Source organism: Anopheles nili, chromosome 2 (assembly GCF_943737925.1).
Source record: "Anopheles nili chromosome 2, idAnoNiliSN_F5_01, whole genome shotgun sequence".
In the NCBI taxonomy this organism is placed as follows: domain Eukaryota; kingdom Metazoa; phylum Arthropoda; class Insecta; order Diptera; family Culicidae; genus Anopheles; species Anopheles nili.
This window is the reverse complement of record NC_071291.1, coordinates 67,134,793-67,151,562: the sequence shown is the minus strand read 5'-3', so window position 1 is coordinate 67,151,562 and position 16,770 is coordinate 67,134,793. Positions and strand designations below refer to the sequence as shown.

At 42.8% G+C, this 16,770-nt stretch overlaps 2 protein-coding genes across 2 annotated transcripts; both read left to right on the top strand.

The window, feature by feature from the left end:
- The first annotated feature begins 1,773 nt into the window (after positions 1 to 1,773).
- On the top strand, positions 1,774 to 4,803 carry LOC128720057 (sodium/potassium/calcium exchanger 3-like). Its single transcript, XM_053813703.1, has 6 exons — positions 1,774 to 1,885; positions 2,082 to 2,327; positions 2,423 to 2,559; positions 3,419 to 3,589; positions 3,663 to 4,065; positions 4,133 to 4,803. The coding sequence occupies exons 1-6, from the start codon at positions 1,774 to 1,776 to the stop codon at positions 4,801 to 4,803; spliced, it is 1,740 nt and encodes a 579-aa protein (XP_053669678.1).
- A 2,675-nt stretch (positions 4,804 to 7,478) lies between these two features.
- On the top strand, positions 7,479 to 10,198 carry LOC128731219 (sodium/potassium/calcium exchanger 3-like). The gene is made up of 4 exons (XM_053824324.1): positions 7,479 to 7,579; positions 8,327 to 8,841; positions 8,913 to 9,651; positions 9,711 to 10,198. Exons 1-4 carry the CDS (start codon positions 7,486 to 7,488, stop codon positions 10,034 to 10,036), a joined length of 1,674 nt encoding a protein of 557 aa, XP_053680299.1. The 5' UTR covers positions 7,479 to 7,485; the 3' UTR covers positions 10,037 to 10,198.
- Positions 10,199 to 16,770: the final 6,572 nt, after the last annotated feature.

The following is a 16,770-nucleotide window of genomic DNA, read 5'->3' as shown; positions in this document are numbered from 1 at the left end:
AGTAGCAGATAAGCCAATTAAATTCTCATTACATATTGCTTTTGCTTGTTTTTTTTTATTTAATTCGACAGTCAGGAGCAAGTGTCAGTCTAATTCAATCTAAAGATAAGGATTACTCATTTATGCCAACCTGAAGGGAGTCAGAACATGGTGACGAGCTGTAGTAGGATAGTCATTATAATAAAACAAACTCCTATACAAGCGTGCAAACATGCGCCATGATTGTGCGAAACACGTGTATGATTTTATGATAATATTCACTGATCACGCTTGAAAAGATAAGTAGAATATCAAATCGGATTGTGTGATGAGTTGTGCTTTGGTATCACAAGCGATGTCTACACCATAACTAGTGAAACTAATTACTATATTTTAGTGAAACATTTTAGCAACAAATAACCATACTTTTTTGAAAATTAAAGAGTTTACTTTCGTTGGAAAAATAAAAAAAACATAAAATTACAATTATTTGTTTTCTTCAAGCGCTTCAAACACGTGCCGGGTTTTTATCGATCGTTTCGTACTATCGAAGGTAATCTCTTCTGCGTTCGTCGGTGCCCAGAGTTGGAGTAATTATCGGTGGCTTCCCTCCATGCGGTTGTAATCCCTGCGGCCATATCACCTCTTGAAAGTGTCGTGATTTTTATGGTTGGATTCTAACAACGGGTTATAAATATAGTCGATATTAAATCGAACCTGTATGACAATAAAAACTTTGCTTGGATAAGAAACGTTGTGCTATTATAATAAAACTCTTGGAACCTAGCAGGATTTAATGGACATGGGTATCCTTTAATCAAGTGTAGTTGGATCTCTCATAATGTATTAAAGCAGTAAATACTATTGACAGCGGAGGCTCATGCAAATCTTAGTCCATATTGCTGCCATATTTTAAAACCAGTTCAAATTTAAATTTTGTAAATAATGAAATAGTAAAATTTTATAAAACTCATGAATGAATTAACGATACATCATTTGATTAACACCTGATAGGCAGAACGACGTAACGATATCACAATGCTGATCATGCAGCGCCTGATCATATCGAGCACGCTTGATGGGAAAACAAATCACGAGCAGCACATGGAGCTCGAACTTCGAATTAGCTATCGAAATCGCACTTAAGCTCGATAGATAAAAACGCACACCTCTGTATCTGGTGTATCGAACGTATCTAGTGCCGTACGGTTAGTACTGCGAGGAAAGTTTAAGCTGGTGTCTTTTCGGCACGGCTCAGAAGCACACCGCTCATCGGCCTAGCAGGACGAGTTGCTTCAAGCGGGAGGAAGCCGTTGAAATCTGGGCTATAGACGGGAGCCAGGAGCACTTGGTTAGCCATCCTGCCCAGTCCACGGGTTTGGTCGGCAAGCTACGGCCAAAAACAAGGCAAATATTCGCCTAGCGTACTCCCTCTCTCTTATCGTCGTTGGGGAAAGGCGTGCTGCCGTGTGAGTTACAGACCGTTACGAGAAAGTTTCGCCTGTTAAATTAATCAGCAATAATATAGCACGTGAAAGAAAACAGGACCCTATTAGTGCACGTTTCCTCGTACTCCTTGTGTGCGTTTGTGGTTGTACATGCCCCAGCAAGGCCAACAGAGGTGAATGTGTACAATCGAACCAACTTCCACAGCATCATCTGGTGCAGAAGCGGTTACGTGAGAGAGTGGTTTCATATTTCGCGTAAACTCATAGTAAAGCATTTGTGCAAAGTGTATGCGTGTGGTTGCAGGTCCTAGAAAAGAAAGTAAATACTAATTTGTGCATCGGCGAAATGACTCCTGCTCTGAGCCGCCTGTGGGCGGTCAGCGCGTTCGTTCTTTTAATACCAGTGGCAATCCCAATGGTGGTGATAGATAAAAATCATTTTGATATTGATCCACTAAGTGAGTACTAATGCGTAAAAAAAATACTTATCATAGCAACAAAGAAGTCAATGCTTGGAAAATATATGTCATATTAGGATGTAAATAATCGTGAACTATAGCACATGGCCTAGCCCTCTATTTAATGCGTTATATTGTTGTAAATACTGCCTTAAAATATCAGGCATAGAATAAATATTTGATGATGCATTTGCAGGTGTTACAACTGATGTGTTGACAGAAACGACGACAGAAATAAACTTGTACTCACTCCCAGACAACACAACCATAGCCGCACCGATACATCTAACGCTAGACGAGAGGATAGAGCTAGAAAAGCTCACTTGGCACTGGTATCCTTGGCGTAGGATAAACTACGAACTGAAACCCGATGGCAAGAAGGTTGAATTGTTCTGCGACGGTGGATCTTCGTTGGACGACTTGCCGGATGATATTTTTACACGTGAGTCACAGGTTTCCTTCAGATCATGCGCCCCCTTCGAGTGACAAGTTGGGCTAATCTGAAACGTGATTTCCTTTTTACTTCAACCTGAACAGAGGAGCAACGATTGCAGGGTGCAATCGTGCTGCATTTCGTCGGGTCGATTTACTTCTTCACCATGGTGGCGTACATATGCAGCGAGTACTTCCTGCCCTCGGTGGAATGTATTTGTGAGGATCTGAATCTGACACAGGTAAGCCCGATGCGCAATATGCTCAGTGGGTGTTGCGTCGAGGCAGCCAGAGCATGTGGAAGCGGAGGAAGAGGCACTGCAGTAACTACATCGAGAATAACATTCAATATCCAAGGCTTAAGCCCCCGAGCACTGATAACTAATCCAACGCGATTGAATGATAACTATGACAGTTTAACATGATAAACGATAACATGTAATATTAGGCATGCCCTACTGCAAACGGCGTTTGCAATGCGGTAAAACAACCATAACAGAATGGGAGGAGCTTCTAGCGAGTGAAACATTAGTTCATCACTCCCACATAACCGATAAAACACGTTTTAAACGTGTTTGTTGAATGAAATGTTAAAAGCACTCAAATCTAAGAAGGATATCTAGTAGATAGAGATATAGATAACAGAACATAGTAGATAGGTAGATAGTAAAAGATATACCTATTTTTAACCATACATAATGTCGTTATGTACTCTTGCTTTTTAGTAAGCAAATCAAACAGACAAATCAAACATTAGGCGTTTGCCAATCGAAGACGCGTGCCATTGCAACAGATGATAGAAGCTTCAAAGCTCGTAAATCATATTCCTTTCGAATGCTATTTATGACTTTCATTAGACATACGATTCGTTTGGTAAACGGTGCGCTAGAAGTTATTACAGTTGCTTAGATAAAAATGATTGATTAGCGCACGATTTTTCCCCACCTCTCCAAGGGCATTATGTCCTACCACACTTAAATTAAGAACAGCATTGCACTGCTGTGATGAATCGAGATTGATCCGGTTCGCTTGCTGCAACGCTTAATTGTAGCGTCTTGCGATAAAATCGATAAAAATAAATTTATGGTACTTTTTTTACAGGATGTCGCAGCAGCTACCTTTATGGCCGTCGCATCGACCATGCCCGAGTTTTTCACCAACACCATCAGCACCTTTATCGCGGATTCGGACATGGGACTCGGTACCGTCATGGGTTCGCTGCTCTTTAACACGCTCGGTGTGGCAGGACTTGCCGGTTTGGCTACGAAAGCGGTAAGGATCTGGTCAGCCAGATGTGATCGCACCCGCACCGCGAGTTTCTAACCTTCACTCATCTTCCAAACAGCCCGTCCAGCTGGACTGGTGGCCGCTGACTCGTGACTCGATCGTGTTCTCTGCCCACGTTGCGCTGCTGATCGGGTTCGCCTGGGACGGACGAATCTACTGGTACGAAGCGATGGTGTTCTTCATACTGTTCTTCTTCTACTTTTTGCTGATGTTCCAAAACAAGCGGCTGATGCGGGTGGCGAAGAAGTACATCGAGGTGAAGTGGAACCTTTGTGCTCGAGTTATTCGCAACATCGAGGAAGACGAACGGATCGCAGCTGAAGCGCAGGCACAGCAAGAGATCGCCACCATTCCGAACCTCGCTCGGAAAACGTTGGATAAGCCTGCTTTCCGTCCTTCGACGGCATCCATCTTGTCCGAGCAGATGGCCGAAACGAAAATGCGCATGGGAGAACTGCAGAGTAAGCTACCGAAGCTTGTATTGTAGTGACAATGTAACAGATCAACTGACATCACGATTTGTTTCAGTTCCCACACGCCACGTGGTGGACGACCCGGGAGAGTACGAGGACATGACCCTGTGGAAGGTATCCACCGAAACATGGTACCGAACCGTGTGGTGGTGGTACAGCTGGCCACTTCGATTCGTCACTCACTTCACGATTCCATCACCCGCCACGAGACGCCGTTGGTATCCTTTGGCGTTTATCATGTGCGTCGCCTACTTAGCCGGTTGTGCCTTCATGATCTTCTGGCTACTCTCCATCATCGGGTACACGTTTGACATCCCGGAGTCGGTGATGGGTTTGACGTTTCTCGCATTTGGTGGCTGCATGCCGGAAGCCGTCTCGGCGGTGCTGGTCATCCGGTCTGGTAGTGGTGCCATGGGCGTATCGAACGCGATGGGCGCTAACTCGCTGGCCATTTTGTTTTCACTTGGTCTACCCTGGTTCATTCGCACGTTGGCCGACGGGGGCAGTGGAGAGAATACGTACCTCGTGATCTCGTCGTATGGGCTGCAGTACTCAATCATCGTGCTTCTCGGTGCAATTGCTTGGCTGTACATAGTGATCTACGTGGCGATATACAAGCTAAGAAAGCGCGTCGGGGTGATTTTGTTCTTCGGGTACGGTTTGGCCGTCACCTTCATGATTCTGAACGAACTGGACATTATCATTCCCTCTGGTGAAGAATGCTAGTGCTGCCTTCGTTTCAGCACGTCATCATCTCTCTCACACAAATATACTCGTTAAAAAGACGCTCATTTGTCAGTATCCCTACGAAATGCTCATATTCAGCCCGAAAACGTTCAGAAGCTCGTGAAAATATTCATCGAGTGATGACTAGTATTAGGTACGGCCTACCCGTATTTGATTAGTTTTACTAGAGCTCGTGTCCTCCATTCACAAAACGTGGTATCCATGCGTAAGCGGTCTTAATCTGCTTCTCGTAGTCCATACGATCTTGTAGAGCTTGGTAAATGAGGAAGAGTTAGTGCGTAGATCGTAGCTACCATCAGCGCGTAATTTCGTTCTTCAGTATTTTTTTTGAAATTTAAAACAATACGACTTACAGACACTTCACGACGGGCTGCCGGAACAGTTTGACCACCAGTTACAACCATTTGTCTTTCTTCCCTACTTTGACTACTTTCGTATATCCGTTGCTATCTTTGTAACTGTTCTAACGTTTCTAAATGAGTTTTGAATTCATGTCACAATCCAACGCACGAAAAAGCGCCGTGAATCATCTTAACGGAATAGAAGCTATTTGGATCCTACGAAGCTTATAGGACGTAAATTACTACGCATGTCACAACTATGATACATAATATGATAGCCAATGCAAATCATATCGCGATGAATGTTTATGGTATTGGATCAAGCCGTAATAAATAAATACTCTTTAGCTTTGTAGTGCTACAATTATCGACATGAAAATACAACATCTCTTGTAAAGGCATCCGAACTTGTATGTATGCAACTTCTACGATATGCGTCGTTGTACTGTTTCATTAATGCGCTCTTCAGAGCTGATTTTTTCATTGCCAAAGTCATATGCAATCTTATGTATCTCCCCTTTATCAACGCTTCCGACAGACATCAATTGAACCCGTTGCAAGATGCAACTGCTAAGGCTAATCGCAAGGCAATCAATGCGTGATTGCACTTAATCTTGAGTCACTTTCCCCGATTAGATAACGCAGGTGAGTTGTATATATTTTCATACTACTTCTCTGTTAAGTGCATTCTTCAAGAACATATGACAAACACTGGCGCAAGCGGTCTTTAATTATGTCGTTCTTTGAATATACCAATAAAACTGAATTCCATTAAACTCCTCTAGTTCTACGTACCCGAAACGCAAACATAAAATAGTACATAAACTCTACTTCTCCATTCTTATCGTGACATACCTCTTGAATTAATCTCTTGGCAATCTTCTCCTGCCGTGACAGGAAACCGCCATTTTCTTGTTTTTATAGACACCTAAACCGGCTTTGCTTCAGGTCTGCCCATTCACAAATAGCGTGAGTAATTGTGGTTTCGTTTGGAGTATTCCGTGCGTTGTTAGTGCGTATGTACCCCACACCTTCCTGAAGGAGCTTTTTATCTGGTGAAAAGCAAATCTAGCCCCAATTCACGTTCGTTGGGACATATCAAGAACGCTTTGATCTCATCTCCATATCTCCATATAGAAGGGCATGGGTTTTTTTTGTTTTGGTTTGGCATATTTACGGTGCCGTATTTTTCGGATAAGTGCGGCTCGTATTCAAACTGAACCACACGATGAGGCAGTATTTCTTCATGACAATGTCTGGTACGGTTTACGATGTTTAGAGCGTAAACACTTGCGGTAATCAATAAAACAATCTACGAGACGTTCGCCTGAGCAAGGAGCTGGTATGCTAAATCGCAATAGCATTGTCAGGCAGTAAGGATTCAACGGACGGAAAATGATGTGATTGTCCGAAGTGAAGAAAGGATAATATCCATTTCGGTTAATTAAGAGGTGCAAGCTTGCGATTTGACAATTGTGTCATTTCAGAGAGGAACAAACGACATCCCTCGCTCGCTCTGCGATTGTGAGCTGTCTTCTAATATTAGAAACACTTTCACCGGCACAACCGGATCCCGGATATGCTGTCCTCTTGACCGCGGCGTGTAAGCTTCACCGTCTGGCGGGTTTCAGGACGGGAACCCATTAAATCACGGCCTGATACCCAACGACTTCTTGCTGCATTCCGGATGTTTTGCACGCGCTTCAGAATCGCCTTCGTTACCGGCCGCCGGCTTAGGGCAAACATTACCTGCCCTCAGCGCTTTTTCCCCGTTTAGGAAGCTAGACCACTTTAGGGTGCGGTGATAACCCTTACATAGACGTCGGGCGGAATGTGTCTCGTAATAAATGCTCTCCCGGCGATGCCCTACCGTTGTGAGAGCGCGTCGCCGATGTCAGACCATCAACAGCTGATGAACGTGTTGAAGGGTTGCCACCGGGCACGCGATCAGGAAGGGGGTTTTTCCCCACGAGCACGGGGATGGCCGGGAAGTATGATGATTGCCATTGCACTGCCGATAGCGCAACGGAGACAAACGTTGTCGCTGTCGATATCAGTGCAGTCGTGGGCGACACAAGCAGCAAAAGGGATGCGCATACAACTCGCGCAGATCGGCCAGTTCGAGCCATTCAGTGATTGCGCGGACGACAGTAACGTCTTCGGATGTAGCGTGCCGGAGTGGAAGTGATTTGAATATTTTCTACATCATCTAACATCTCACAAAGCGTTCCATCTCGATCATCGATAATAAGTGCTGTAGTGTGTGAATGATATCCAGGACATTCAGGAAGTGGCAGTTTACGGGAGCTAATGTGACATTATGAGGCAATTCAAAAATGGCAGTTGTAGAACTGCTGGTGTTACACTTCTGCTGCTAGCGATAATTCACGTGGGAGATATCGGAGCAATATTTGGTAATAATTTGCATCATATGTGAACCGCAGTAGTGTTGAAATGATGTTTTACTCAACAAGATCAATAACATTGGAATGATATGCATGGACTGAAACATATTTTTGGACTCTTCCTTTAAATTGTGTCTGGCCAACGGTGCTGGTAGATCGTACGCGAATATTAATAGTTGTGCTTTTCTTTGACACAAAAAAGAGAAACTGATTTTCAAGCGCTTGCCTTTCTCAGGTGAACTGATAATAATGATACAGTTTCTAAGCTCGAATGAACCCCCTTTGAGCTATGACGAGCACAGTAAAAAATCACAAAGAATCACTTTAGTTCGCGCATGGTTGTTTGGTTGAAGAGCCTGTTTGGATTGGGGCAACAACTCCACTTATTTATTTATGAACGCCTCTTACGTCTACACTCATACGATTCCCGCTAGAATGGTGGCTCCTTCAATTACAAGGTTATTAAACACAAAAGTCCTTCAGAAATCCCGGTGGAACATCGTGGCGTTGTAAAAACGTGATCAATAGCGTCCGGAGAGCGTCCAAGCTGACAACGTCGCGAACATAACTCAAACATGCATTGTTAGTGCGAGGTTATATCATATTGGTTGTTTCGTTGGGGATTCCTCCACAGTTACTAGATCAAACTAAATTTCACGGAAGCGGTGTTTGCGAGCTGTTTGTGTAGCACAAATGTATACTAAGGTTGATCGCGTTATTCCTGTTTTTACTCCTCTAATCATACAATTTTTGTAGTTCCTAAAATCCACTACCTACACGCTTCCAACAATGGTACACTGGCGTTTGGAGAATCGGCATCTGCTGCTAGAGCCACCATCGTCTTCCAGTCGGTAAACGAATCGACCGCTGGAACAGGAAACGAATCTCAGAGCTCCCTAGATTCTCCGACAATATGCATAGTCACGAGCAGCCTGGATGATCTTCCAACGGATCTATTCAGTGAGGAGCAGCGCCTGCAGGGGGCGATCGTGCTGCACTTTGTGGCCGCGATCTATTTCTTCATGCTGCTCGCTTATGTGTGCAGTGAGTACTTCCTGCCGTCGGTCGAATGTCTCTGCGAAGATTTGAAGCTGTCACAGGACGTGGCGGCCGCTACCTTCATGGCGACGGCTACTTCGATGCCGGAATTTTTCACCAACACCATCAGCACGTTAGCAGTGGACTCGGACATTGGCGTAGGGACGATCATGGGATCGATGCTCTTCAACACACTTGGCGTGGCAGCTCTCGTGGGAATGCTCACGAAGATGGTAAGAGAAGCATTGCCGGTTTACGCGAATCTTTGGAGGTCCTTTTGTGTATTCTGTTGAATTTTCCGCAGCACGTGCAACTTGATTGGTGGCCACTGACACGAGATTCTATCATCGTGACTATCTCCACCACACTACTGGTAGTGTGCGTTTGGGATGGTCGGGTTGAATGGTATGAGGCGATGCTCTTCAGCATCATGTACGTGCTGTATTTTGTGGTCATGTTTAAAAATGAATGGCTCAAGAGGATCGCAGTGCGCTACATTCAAGATCGGTGGAATTTGTGCGGTCGGTTGGAACCAGAACCGGAGGATGGCACGGTGGACCACAAAGTACCTCGGAAATATTCCGTCGCTGTTCTCGGACATGCCATTAATGGTGTCCTGGTGGCCACGAATGGGGTGTCCGCAAAAAAGGAGACACCAAACGGTGATGCTCCCGTTCCTGTGCCGATCGAGCCGCAAGTGATTGCACAGCCAGAAGAATGCACGAACGTGAAATGGCATGAGCTTACGCACCTTCCCGGTAAGTCTCGAGCTGGCTGGAAAACAATCCTGTGGGTTTTTACGTGGCCATATCGATTGGTGGTGTTCCTGACTGTTCCTGATCCGCTCCGCTTCCGTCGATTGTACCCGCTAACGTTCATCTGCTGCATCGGATGGATCGGGGCGAGTTCATACATCGTGTTTTGGATGATCTCAGTCATCGGCAACACCTTCGGCATACCGGACACGGTGATGGGCATGACGTTCCTTGCATTCGGTGGTTGCATGCCCGAGGCGGCCTCTGCTGTAACGCTCATTCGCCGAGGTAATGGTAGCCTTTCTTTCTGCCCGATATTTAGTTATAAATTATCCTACTGCTTGCAGGTAACGGTGCAATGGGAGTCTCGAATTCGCTGGGGGCAAATACTCTCGCGATACTGTTTTCCCTTGGTTTGCCTTGGTTCATCCGAACGATGATTGATGGTGGCCCTTCGGCGGGGGCCTATATTGCGATTCAATCCTACGGTATTCAGTACTCCGTGCTGGCCCTTTTCGGAGCGATCCTTACGCTCTACCTTGTGCTGTACATCGCTAAGTACACGCTCCGGAAGCTGGTCGGATTAGCACTGGCCATCGGCTACCTGGTGATCGTAACCTTCATGATATTGGTCGAATTGGATCTGTTTTTCCCCGCCAATAATCGTTGTTAGTAGAAGCAGTGATAAACGAGTGTATCAGATAGATCATTAGGGATAGAAATGAAATAAATAAGATCACGAAAACTAATATTTGTCATATCAACTCGAAGGCATATATCCAAATGATATAGAATATATTTAGCACATAATTTATTTTAAGGATTTGTGTATAAATAAAATACGGTTTTGCCGGGTATTTGCACTGAAATTATTATTATTTATTTAGGGACGGCTAGGCCGTATTGAAATTTGGATGATTGTGTCTGGTCTGAAAGGCATTTCCTCCCAACAGCCGCTGTGAGCCTTATCCCGGGCTGACTCGGTAATTGCAACGCTATATAATATTTCAATATGTGCATGATTTGTAAATGTACATTTGTGATAGAAAAATTAAATATGATTAGCTTAAGTTGTTCAAATGTTTTTAAACTTTTTTAAATGAATTTTACTGCAGAACACTATTGCTAATATATTTGTAAGCGCTATTGCTCTATTGTTAGTGATTATTTCATTTTATTTCAGTACTACTTTTTAGCAAGTAATGGATTCGATAGCCATTTCCTTTTAATCTTGGGCAATAAAGTATCCACAAAATGTTGCGCTTTTAATTACACCCATCGATACTTTGTCTAAAACAAATGCAAACTGGTTTTAACTGATCCTGGTTTATTATGTTTTTATTCGCATCAAAATATCTGATTCATTCAAGATAACCAACATGATCATTTTGCGTGTAATCATTTTTTTTGAACGATTGGATCGGCTGATAGGACTTAGCTCCGCAACAGTACGCTTACCCGTTCCCCAATCAAGGCGTTCTGTTTGATAATGGTGCCAGTTGTTTGGGTTATTACAGATAATCAACAATCGAACCGAACTTTAGGTAAACGGCCTATTACTGCCTCGCCTAGACAAGATTCTCTTCTGCAAGCGGCACGCCAATCGCCAAAGAGATTTAACTTCAATGTCGTAAATGAAACAACACCTTAGCCATACGGCAGTGACCCAGTTGCAGACGGTGATACGTACGGAAACAGCTCGCCATCCGGTGTGATGTGTTTCTGGTCCATCCAAACAAAGAGCATCTCCGTGAAAGGGCCCATTGAGATATGCCAACCGTTAACCGTTAAATCAAGGAGTGATAAGACGAAATCTAGTAGTTTAAAATTAGATACTTCAATTTACTCATTAGGTTTGTTATTTAGTGTTTAAATATAAGATTCTGAAAATGGTTGATTACCATTAAGCATACCCTTTCAAACTTAGCCAATTTTCTTCACCCTTAACAACCGATGGATAAATATTTGCAAATTGCATACACATAGGCGTTTTGGCTGAAGGCGAAAATTTATTTAATTACATGGTTTGCATTCTATTTTATATACTCTATTTTACATTAACAATTTAAATTAATATTTAGCGCAAGTATAGTAATCATAAAACATAATCCTACAAGAGAAGAAAATAAGATAATGACAGCCTGCACTGTACGTTGGTGGTAACAAGATTGTTCTTTAACAGGTTGAAGCTTTTTGCCCAACGACTGCGGTAGTTTGGGTCGACTTAGTGTTTGCGTCGAACTGTTGCAACATTCAATCCTCTCCGTAACCGTTCCCCGTTGTACTGTTGGATGATCAATCACCATGCAAGCCTTTGGCACATTTGGCAACCCTCCATCCTGTTGTCCTTCGAAAGGAATGACACATTTGGTTATAGCATTTTTTCGCTTCAGTGAGGTGATCAGAAGCTTTGCTTCGATTGGTAGAAAGGGCTCCTGATTTGCTTCGATTCTGAGTGTATTGCCAAATCGCAACACATCACCGGTCTTGAGCTCCCGTGCAATGGCTTCCACTTCGGTATCGGTTCCAATGTTCTCACCATTGAGGAACGTACCATGATTGCTGTTTAGATCCTATAGTAATCACGGATGAAACATTTAGAGCAAGAGAACAAAAATAAACTAAATTTAGAATAAACGTTAAATAAATAAATATATTTAGAATAAACGAAAATTGAAAAAAAACTCTATTACCTTGATGTACAATTTTTGTTGCTGATACAGCATTATGGCATGAAACTTTGACAATACACGATTCTCGAAATGTATTTTCTCGTCTTGGTCCTTGATTGGTTTTATCTTATTGGTACGTCCAATAATCTTTTTAGAGTTCGGCTTGAAAATGAATACTTTTGTCTATAAAAAAAGTTAATTAAGCCTCAAAAAAGTTAGATAAATCCCTTATGTGTTTAATATAATGTATGCACATTTTTACCTGAAATGGTTGTGAATTTTCGGTGCACTGAAACTTAACGACACATCTAACCCTCTGGTTTTCGGTTTCCTTGAGCGCCATGATCCTGTCAATGCTTACTGCAATAGAATAAAATTTTCACGAGATGTTCTGTTCGCAAGTTCTCGTTCACAGTTTTCAACAATCGTTTAACAGTCATGGCCAGCTTAGTTTACGGCTTAGCATTATTTAATATTTTTCACTAGGCTGGAGAGACAGTACTTCGTACAAGTCGAGATTTGGATGTCGATTTCGATGTATATTGGTTATTGGTTCATATGTTTTTTTAGTTAATCACTCATCTTTCGAGCGCCTTGAGCTGAGTATTGTAATTTACCCCCATTTCATCCACTGGGAAATGATATCATTACCAAGCGAAGAGCTAAAGCGCGGTGTTTTTCATGATCTAGATCGCAATCATTGAAATGATTATCGCATATCAGCAATTGGTTCGTTTTCCTTTTTGTACTCGTAACATAAGCAGCACAAACAAAGTTTTTTCTCCGAGTAGATGGAAAAATATCTATGCCAAATTATGATAACCGTACTCGCCCGACACCCCATATCGAATGATTGGAAACGAAAGAATCAATACATCAATCTGCATTTGTGCGCTGTTTGTAATGTTGATCGTTGCCCTGGAAAGAATACGATGGAACGAGGAAAGCGAAAATATTGGTCCTACCGATTTAACGCTTTTATTCTTAATTTTCATTCCTCAGGTAGACACGGTTAGCTCGTCGAAAGGAAGAAAAGGGTAGTGAAAGTTGAAAAACTGAACTAGAGCACCCTGAAAGTTAGTTTATGATTTTGTTTGTTATGCTTTTTCCTTTCCATGGGTCATTACATTTATTTTTTCGATTACCAACAATATAAGTTCTTCTAACACGCGTGACTGTGGTGGTTTATTGGTTTGTTTTCGTTTCAGGATAAGTGATTGGTTCAGTGGAAAACATGTAATAATATTTCTTCCATTACATGATTCAGATTCGCCCTGCGAAGCAGATGGTCTATATTTTTTGTTACGTTGCATTTTCATTTCCTAATTAGGGAAGCACTGCACAAAAAATAAAATCATCATAAAGAAGACGGGATAAAAGTTTAAAAATCACTTTATGATGCAAAAAAACTCAAATCAACTTTGCCAAAAAAAGTAAAAACTATCTAATGTATGAGTGCTACCGATTGCGATAATTGAAATTTTATTAACGCTATCCAGGTGCACTGCCTCAAAAATGGCGAGCTAAACAAAAAATGCTGCAGAGAAATCGGCATCCACGGGAGGCTGGTTATTATAGCTTATTTTTTTCCCTCAAGACGGCTCTTGCCGTTTGCCCCCACGGACCCATCCAAGCCGTGCCGAAACGGGTAGCACGTATGGGATGGGCCAGATTGACTTCATTGCGGTCAGCTTGCATTTCTCCTAAGTACGTGATTTATTTGGTCGTCAATTAAGCAACAAGTCAAAAATTACGAGCCCACGAGCCGAAAACGCACACACGAAGGAAAACTCTTTTCACCTGCCGTCGATCGTAAAACGTGTCGTATGATGGACCTATAGCACCATGGGGCAGATGTGAGAGGAGAGTTCTTTGCTTTGCGAGCACACTGCCAAATGTGGAAATTGCAATAAAACGTCGGTGCTTTTCCTGCGTCTCTGTTCAATTTTCTTCGCGAAAATGCCGGGTGTGTCGGGGTAAACTTTCGAACCCGTCACGATCGATTTAGCTGCCGCCGTTTCGATTTTCGCGGAAGTGTCTTCATTCGCGGACTAGCGGAAGGTGACAGCCACCCCGCCTTAAGGGGCGAAAGTAATACGATCTCGCATCGCGAGTAGTGTTGAATTTTGCATTCAATATGAGTCATATGAGCTGAATGAAAAAGAAATCGAAGGAATCTAAATCAAATTCATCAAAATGGACAGCTGCTTAGTCAGTGGTTGATAGATGAATACGAATTTATTAACATCGAAAAGTTAACAGAAATGCACCCTTGCCAGCGCACTCGAATGCATTTAAAAAAAGCATATCATAGCATCATAATTGTTTGCTTCTTCCAAAGTATACTTTTTATTTATATAGATAAAGCAATTGAAAGGATTTAAAATGGCCGATGTTACATTCCATAATATATTCAACAACACCTTTATGAAATAATGTTTAGTTATTACAGCATAAAATAAGAGCATCAGAAACATCAGAAGAAAATGATAAATCACTGCTTTCATTAGCCAACATCAAACCGTCCTCCATGATGATCGAGCGAATTTAGCTCGACCCGTCAGATTACGATACGTCCCTTTTTGCTTCCCTGTTGGTGGTTGAAATGCAATCTGCCCTAGCAAATCACTCCCGCACGCGGACGTGTCCTAGTTAGGCTTAGATGATGGGCAGCGGGCAGTTTTCGACCGCTAGCGTAATTCGCAACTGCACTTAGTTATGCATGAAACTGTATCTTAATGCCGACGCGTACGGAAAACCGCAACCCGGACGAGTGTCGACCGACACCGATCCGTGGGAGGGAAAAACGCCACCCCTCACACTCAGCTCAAAACGGATCAATCGGAAGCGGGATTGCGCTAATGAACGTCGATCTGAAGGGGAAGTATTGATTTGTATCGAAATCCGCCGTTAGCAGTAGCAGAGAAGTACGTCTTTCCTTTACTTCTCAGGGGATGGATTTATGCTAATTATTATGAGCTAAGATAATTGGAGAAACAAATGTTTGAACATAAAAGCTCTGTTAAAGCTCAATGATTTGCAAAAGCAGATTATGTTTTTTTCTTCTGAAATTGAATGATTTTTTTAAATTGTGAATTTTTGAAGCTTTTCCGATAGCATTTAAGATTTTATAGTTTATCAAACAAAACACAAAACAAAGGCAAGTGTTCATACCTAGCATAATAAAGAAAAGCTATGAAAATGCCGTTAAAAAAGAAAACAACATTAAGCTCCAGCGACGGGAAATATCTTTCCTCTCATAATATTCTCTCGCGAAAGCTTACTTTTCACCCGTCACTATGCACTATGGAGCAGTATTTTCCAATCAGAGTATGGTTTTGAATTTATAACTTAAGCACATTATGGGATTATTAGCTGTTGGTAAAATTTAAACATTAAAAAAATTTAACATTATACGCTAAAAAAAATATAGAAGATTTTTGAAAGAAGGAAAGAACTTTCTTTTGAAGTACTAATTTAAGTTGCAGTATTAACAATCTGTTGCTGTTAAATTAATTAAAAAACGAATTACAGTTCATTAAATTTCTAAATTATGGGCAAGTAAATAATTAATAATATAAAGTTACATATAATGTTAAAAATGCTTGCAGAATGTAACTTACTTAAAGTTAATATATTGCTCATAAATATCGCGAAAGATAAGGTCATTAAATCAGATTGTTAACAAAGTCCGTTTGATTATTTTTGATCCTTTATTTTTCCAGCCAAAAAGAAAGCCTGTCCCGTAGTGCGTTATCTTGCGCAACTTCGTGGCTCGCTCGTTTCCTGTACCTATTCCCGTAGGCTTGCATCTGCCAGCTCACGCACTCTCTCGTGCGCTCTCGCTCTCCGGGTGGCTCTTGGCTCTCGGATGGTGCCGTGGGCTTCGGAACAATGGAACCACGCGCCGTGGCTCGAACACCCGGTCTAAGTACCAGCTGGACCGCCATCTAGAGTACAGGTGAATATTCCGTCCGCGATCACTCCGTCGTTGCAGTTCGTTTGTGGGCTTTGCTAGCGCGGGCACTGAGTTTAAGCGTTTGCTTTCGCCGACACCAGCGAAAGCCATCGAGAGCGAGAAGTGAAAGAGGGCAGCGAGAAGCGCGAATTGATAGTTTGGTGAGGCTCCTGGTGAAGCTGCGGGTTTGATAGTCTACAAGCACACGTATTAGAAGTGCCGGGTCAGAGATCGTTCGTGATCGAGTGTCAAAGTGCAATCGTCTCTGAGGTCCACATTTTGCGATCGACTCTTCGATCTGCCGGGATGAACTCTGGCACCATCGCGAGCCCGTCAAATTGACGTCACTAGCGACAAATCCGCAAGCGGCTTCGAACACATTCGCTACGCCCCAAAATCGACCGGCAGACAAGGGTTAAAGTTGTGCACACACGGCAAAAAAAACCTCGTAATATAAGCAAAACAAAACCCGCCACAAAAGCGTGCAGTGTGCGTTTGAATCGTTCCATAAAGGGGAGAAAAGTGTAACCAAGTGTAGCCGCCAGTTTGAGCGTTTGTATCTGGTGAAGTGAACCCAACCGTTTGGGAGGTGTTTTCAACGGCCCGGAGTGGCGAGATTGAATCAATACCCTATCGCTGCGCTATCTGCCCGGTCGAGTGGAGGAATTATCACGCGATAAGACTCGAACAGACGCCATCATCATGAGACAGATCGGCATTGAGGTAAGGAACGCCTGGAAACAACCCGCCACTGGTGATTTCACAGATTGGCTCGCA